Source organism: Brassica oleracea, chromosome C8 (assembly GCF_000695525.1).
Source record: "Brassica oleracea var. oleracea cultivar TO1000 chromosome C8, BOL, whole genome shotgun sequence".
NCBI classification, from domain to species: Eukaryota; Viridiplantae; Streptophyta; class Magnoliopsida; order Brassicales; family Brassicaceae; genus Brassica; species Brassica oleracea.
In genome coordinates, this window is record NC_027755.1 from 31,588,550 (window position 1) to 31,595,948 (window position 7,399).

The 7,399-nt window shown below is 30.8% G+C and overlaps 1 protein-coding gene across 1 annotated transcript; it reads left to right on the top strand.

Moving 5' to 3' along the window:
- Window positions 1-3,152: 3,152 nt before the first annotated feature.
- LOC106311361 (MATH domain and coiled-coil domain-containing protein At3g58370-like) lies at window positions 3,153-5,212 on the top strand. The gene is made up of 5 exons (XM_013748555.1): window positions 3,153-3,259; window positions 3,345-3,502; window positions 3,614-3,921; window positions 4,065-4,367; window positions 5,111-5,212. Exons 1-5 carry the CDS (start codon window positions 3,153-3,155, stop codon window positions 5,210-5,212), a joined length of 978 nt encoding a protein of 325 aa, XP_013604009.1.
- Window positions 5,213-7,399: the final 2,187 nt, after the last annotated feature.

The following is a 7,399-nucleotide window of genomic DNA, read 5'->3' on the forward strand; positions in this document are numbered from 1 at the left end:
GTGTTTTAATTAACGCATATATCATATATAGCTCATGAGACATAGTCGTGCATTAATAATTCTTTATAGAATGTAATGAAAACTTTATTTATACAGAAGCAACTAAAATTAGAATTGTCTATAAGCAATTTCTTTTGTGTTTGAGAACAACAATTCGTTTGTTTAGAAATTTCAGCATGTTAGCCGTTTTTGTAATTGCATTTGACAACATTTTGTAATTTTAATCCTATTTTCTAGTAGCATTTTTTTACAAATTCAAAAATTTATACTCTGTAGTAGGACAAAACAAATCATGTAAATATCAATTTCACCTTGTATAATTTTATTGAGTTATGTGTTAATTTTAAATTTGTTTGGATTGGAAAAGTTCATAAGAAATTACAACAACTTCAGAAAAGAAAAAATAAAAAGACTTAGGAGTTGAAACTATTTTGACAAAAGAAATAAATCACAATGAAAAATGTGAAAAAAAGAAAAGAGAGCTAGAAAGCAAAAACTTGAAAAATAGAAGGACTAATAATGCAGTTATCAAAATCTTCCGCGAAAGAGAATCAAAGCTTTAAATGCTATTATGATAAGAAAAAGAAAAAAATGTTATCAAAAAGGGAAAAAATAAAAGGAAGTAGAATAGTGGAGAACTGGAGATTTAGAACCCGCCACCTCTAGAACCGATAGACACAACACCACTACACTACGACAGATTTTCTGAGAATTTGGCGCCCCTAATAATCATATACTTTCTGGCGCCTAAAGTCCTTGCTTCATGGGCTTTAGCCCAGGGCCGGCCCTGGTTGCGTGTAAGATTGTCGAAATCTTTTATACAAGAAATCTCTCCTAGGCTATCGCAGGGGTTTAGGTGCTTAGTGGTATTTTCAGGTTATTAAAAGTTGGACAGTGTAACGATTATGGGGTGGGTATTTTGTTAAGAGTTATTTTCATTGCAGAGGATTAAATGGGAGGAGAGAGAGAAAGAAAGAAGTTCAATACAATCTGTATGGGTTGCCTACGGTTTTGATCCAAACCAAACATAGATTTTGTGTTTTGTGTATGTACATTTGTTCGTATACACGAGTACATTGGGACCATGATGATGTGTACACAATGTTAGTGTATGCATGTACATGCTAAAGAGATATGAAAGTCATATTCTACTACTATTTGAGAATCAACTTCATAATGATTTGTATAATGATATGAAAGTCATATTCTAGTACCATTTCATCTTTGAATGGAAGTAATCTAATTTTTCAGTGTTGTACACATGTACACTACTACATTTATTGTACACATGTACGTCACTAACATTAAATGTATGTACACTAACAAATGTACATAACTTTACAACATGTTGGACATCTAACATGTATCTCAAACATATGTGTACATGTATAAATATCTGATAAAATATAAAATGTATATTGTACACGTTAGAATGATTGTTGTTTTCTGTACAAATTGTACATCCCATGTCGTGTACACGTGTACATAATCTGAAAATACTATATCGTGTACAATGTGATTTTGTACATCCCATGTCGTGTATACGTGTACATCCCATGTCGTGTACAATGTGAATTTGGGGACTAATCTGCACATTTTAATACTTTGGGGCCAGAATGAAAATAATTAAAAGCCGACAGACCATTTCTGAAAATACACGGAAGGCCAGATTGCTACATTGAAAGTATTGGGGTAAATCTATGAAGCAATTCAATCAAATTGGAAATTGAGGCATATTGTGAAAGACGAAACTCATCCATTGATGTTTCTCAATCTATCTTTTTGTCGGATCTCATTGACGACGATGGCGAACCGGCAACAACGGAGCAGAGACATGACAGTGAAGCTTAATTTCGACGACGACGAAGGTTGAAAGCACGACCCGAGATGGAGTGGTCATGGGATTGAGATGTGGAGAAGCCGATGTTGATGAGACGCGACAAAGAGCAACGAGCACCGATGGACGAGACCTAACATCGACGCCATCTTGGATAGAGGAGCTGAGGACGGAGAGGAGGTGACGAATTGGAGCTATCCGACTGTAACACGTTTATTGACCCGTCAACTCCAAGCACCCAAAAAATCAACTTTTTTAAGCTTTCATCATATAGGGTTCCACAATTCTTGAACCCATAACTCAAATTCGTCAAAGCTCGAGTCCTCGATGACAATTTGCTCATATTTTTTTTGAGTTTTCTTCTCTGCAAATTGTACGCCGCTTAGTACTGTTCACTGCTGTTTCGCTTAATCAAACGCCGTTGTTGGGATGTTGATTATTTTCATTATCTGGTTAGGTTCATAGATGTGAAGCTACTAGAAAACATGAAAAGCATAGCTTGTGAGATTTGAGAAAAAAAATGTCGGAGTAAAATCGATGAGGGAGAGAGAAAGATGTTAGGATCCAAGTGCCTTTAAAAATTTAGTTGGTCAACTTTATAGTTAGTTAGCTTATTTAATTAGTGTATAAAAAAGAAAGTAGGTTTGGTTAGAAAAAACTGTTCTAGTAACAAGAACTGTTTTATAGTGTTATAAAAAACTTAAAACTGTCTCTGAGTGTAATTGTTTCTTTTGTTAATTTAGATTTCTTGTACGTACAGCTTAAATTCTCTATATTCATTTACTAGCAGGCGATAGTGTTGACAATATAAAATAATAGATTTAAATTATTTTGTTGGACAAAAATAATAGATTTAAATTATGTTTGAGAAAAAACCGAAATGCAATAAAGAAAAAAAAATTAGGAAGAGACAAATAATCAAAAGAAATAACTAAATGAACAAAGTTGCTAATAATAAAGTAAATTTAAGTGAAGTGCAATTAATAGTAAAAAAAATGATAGAAACGTGAAAAGACAAGAAGTACAGAAGAAAAGAGACGTTTTCGTGACAGCGTCTCTGTTTCTAGAACAAACGTTTTCATTTTCCTCTTTTTAAGGTAACTAGTTTGAGTTGTTTCCAGTGTTTGGTTCGAAATTAATAGTTCATCTTGTTTCGCTTCACTGCTGTGTTTTTATAAGTCCATAGTGCATTATAGGTTTTTGATGTGTTCTCATTGGCTTATGTTTGGTGAGTGACATTTCTTCAGAGGGGTTCAGTAGTTAGTTACCTTTCATGTTTTGGCCAGTGTGATTGAGACTCTGGACTCTGTCTGGAATGGTGAGTGAAGCTGGTAACAAGTTCATTTGGGTGATTAAAGATTTCTCCTCTCTGCAATCTTGGAGGATCTACTCTGATGAATTTTTGATTGGTGGCTTCAAATGGTACGAGAGAAAAAACTTGTTTTCTAGTGTTATTTTCTTTCCATGTAAGATTTGTTTAGGTGCTAAATCGTTTTTTTTACTGTAGGTGTCTTATTGCTTATCCAAAGGGATCGAAAGTTGATTGCTTGTCTCTGTATCTTGGAGTAGCCGATCATGAATCATTGCCACTTGGATGGAGAAGGAACACAAAATTTTCACTCAAAGTAGTAAATCAGTTTTCAGACAAGTCCTCCATACTGCGAGGTACGCTTTTATTAGCTTATGGTTTGAGCAAATCGTATTCTATAAATTTCTAATGTTTTGTGAAATGCTTGTTTTGTCTTAAGATGACTTGTATGTTTCTTGATTTTACAGAAGCCACTGAGTTGTTTGATCAGAAGACTCCCTCTTTTGGTTTTACTAAAATTCTTCCACTTGCCAAACTTCATGCCAATGATGGTGGATTTCTTGTGAATGATGAGCTCAAGATTGTTGCGGAGATAAATGTTCTTCAAGTTATCGGTGAATCTAATGATGAATCAGAGGGATCTCAAGAGGCAGTCCAACCTATGAAAAAAACAAAGATGACCGATTATGGTACGGGATCTAGTGACTTGCACAAGGAAACTTCAGTGGGAAACGAAACCGTTGATGTCAATGGGTTTCAAGTATCTACATTACAGGTAAGATGATTAAGACAAATACACTTGAGTGCTTGTGTTGATAAAAATAACCTCCAAGTATCAGAAAATCATATATATTACATGTTTTTTAATATCTCCAGAACTTATATTTCATGTTTTTTTTATATGTTTTTCACTCGCAGGTGGCATATGTGAGGTGTATATTTGAAAAACACCCAAACTTTGCATCAAAACGCCGTTCAAATAATCAGCACCTGAAGTCGACATACATTAATGTTCTCCTTGGACTAATTGAAACACTCTGCCAGTTGCCTGAGAAGCTCTCTGATGATGATTTTGATGAAGCATCGGCTGCCGTTTCATACTTAACGCAGGTTGGCTTTAAAATGGATTGGTTGGAGGAGAAGCTGGAGGAAGTAAAGGAAAAGAAGATGAAAGTTTACACTGGCAAGACTCAGCTGGAACACATGGAGGAAGAGTTTAAGGTAGGCCTGGACATAAAATCCGAAACCCGAAACCCGAACCGAACCCGAACCGAAAAACCCGATTCGTTATCCGACCCGAAACGTAAAAATACCCGAACGGGTTTTGTAGGGTGGTACAAAAAATATCCGAACCCGAAGTGTTATTAACCGAATCCGAACGGGTATCCGAAAAATCCGAAATTAATAGTCAATATAAATATTTTGAAATATATATAAGTATTCCAATTATTAAATTCAATATTTGTGGTAATATTATATATAATAATAAATATTAAAATTCTAATAAATGCTTTAAGTACACAATTAGTTATAAATAAATATTTTATAATTTGCTCGTTGAAATAAAAAGTCTATTCTAAGGCAATACATATTGTTTACAAATGATGTTTGTTTTCATGCTTGATTTAACATTTTATTGTTATTTTATCAATTTTATATGTGATAGATTAATTTTTATTTAATTTAGATGTTTTTCTTTATGTTTTACTTCAAAAATTTTGTTTTTTACTTTGGTTATATCCGAACCGAACCGATATAACCCGAATCCGTACGATATATGATTACTTTATGGATTTTATGATGCAATACAATTTTGAACCGAACCCGAAGTGTTATTATCCGAACCCGACCCGTATTAATAAAATTTTAGTATGAGACCTAGAAGCGTAAACCCAAAAATCCGAAAACCCGAAAAACCCGATCCGAATGCCAACGGGCACCCGAACGCCCAGGCCTAGTTTAAGGTACTCAACAAGAAATGCTTGGAACTTAAAGATCTTGTAGAGAAGCAGAATGCAGATGTGACGGCCGCCAATGTTGCTCTCTCGTTCGATGATGTTGTTTGATAGTCTTCTACTCTTTGAACGCTTTTAAGATAAAAGAATCGTATGTCCGTGAGTTTTGTAATATTTTGGATGAATGTTATTAATGCGGTTTCAGGGTATCTTTCCAAAATTCTTTTTATACACTCTTACCTGTGAACAAGTTTGATGTAAGAACTACTAACCAAGAGTGATGATAGTTAAATGAAGTATGTGTTATTACCTCTGAATAGAAAACTCGAAAGCCATTGACCTCAGCGGTTCCATCACCTTTCCTCATTGATAAGATCTTACTCTCTTAATACGTAGGAGCTTTACTTGCAGATTCGCCAAAGGGTGTTTTGTGTTTTGAGTATTTTGTTTCTGTATAGCTGGCAACACAAGTAAAGTTCGGGACTACACATAGACATGCAGACCCTAGGAAAGCAGCCTCTTGAGTAACCAGGTTGAATTATTATGTACTCGTAATGATCACATTGATATGTCATATATCTATACTATTATTTGAGAAATTTGCTTATTTGTCACATTCTCCATAATTTTAGGACTGTGTCGTTAGTTTTTATAAATAATGTTAATTAAACAATAAATAATGTTAGTTAAACTAAAATATAATTCATTATTTTTTTGATTACAAATTAATATTATAAAATTATCTCAAAAACAATAAATGGAAAACATTTTTGAAAAAGAAAAGATAATTTCATGTATTCATTTTGTGTTTATCTAGATCTTTCTTATTCACTAATTTTTATAATTAGTAGTATATATATATGTATAATAATTACATTTATCACTATACTAAAATATTAAAAATAGGTTTATAAAAAATATCAAAAATTTATTTATATTTGTTTGTAAGTGTAATATGTCATGGAATATTTTTTCTAAATTGTTAAATATATTTTAGTATTAAAATAATAAAAAAGGTATATAAGTAGTAAAAATAATTTTATTTATATTTGTTTGCTTTCGTGATTTTTCTAAATATTTTTTATTAGAAATAGAATTATATATTAAAATTTTTAAAAATATCTGTCTTCAAAAGAGAATATTTTCAAAATATTAATTTAAATTAACTCTACTTACATTTATGTTTTTCAAGAATTTCAGAGAATTATAATTTTGTTTAAATTACAATTTATTTAAAAGACTATTATGTAAATAAAAATGTGATTCTATTTTTATAAAAAACTGTATTTTCCAAATTATTTGTTTTAGTTATAATTATTAAAGTTTGAAAGTTAAAAGACCATTTTGAAAATAAAAATTATGTCTTTATAGTAAAAATACTATTTTAATATCTATATTTAGAAGGAAATACCATGTTTCTATTTTAAATGAAAAATAGATATTGATTATAACATATTTTTTCTCTATTATAGCATTTAGAATTGAATATAAAAATAGATAACGATGGTTCTTATCTTATACATTATATATTAATATTTTATTTATTAACATGTTTGATTGTGTATTCAGTTATTGTGGGAGGTATTTCATGATATAATTATATAATTCAATCATTTTCTTTACTTTGATTAATATAATATGTAAAATTGGGTTAGGTTGGACATTTTTTTTTGCTTTTGATTTATTTTGAGATTTTGCTAATTTCAATAATTTGGTTTAATAACATCACTTTGTATTACCAGTTATATATATATTTCTTTAATTATATAATTGATTATAAATTAATGAAAATTGTTTAAAGATAATAACCTATTTTAAAATAATAAGATATTAACATTGTTATCGAAAACAATGTTTTTATATTAATAAAAGATAAAAATTAAGAAATTAAAATATTTATGAAATATTATAAATTTAATGTTTGACTTAAAAAAATTATCTTTAAATTTAATAGTATATTTATTAATAAATATCTATGAAAAAAATTATGTCTGCATGTGCGGGCAAAACAGAAAACACCTAGTACAAATTATAATATGCAAATATTTAGTTTGTATTCGCACCATTCCTAAAAACAATTTTTCTAAAAAAATTCTGTTCCACAAAATAAATTTTGAATATTAATGTTTTTTCTGTAAAGATAAATCAGCTAATCAACATTATAATGAGCCGAGACTCCTAAAGGTATCCACGTGGACAAGTTCTTAAAGTTTGTAGGTCCCACGTTATGTTCGGTTGTGGTTTGGTCGAAAGGGTTTGGCGTTTGGTCTGATTTTGGTTACGTTTTTTTTCTTTAAA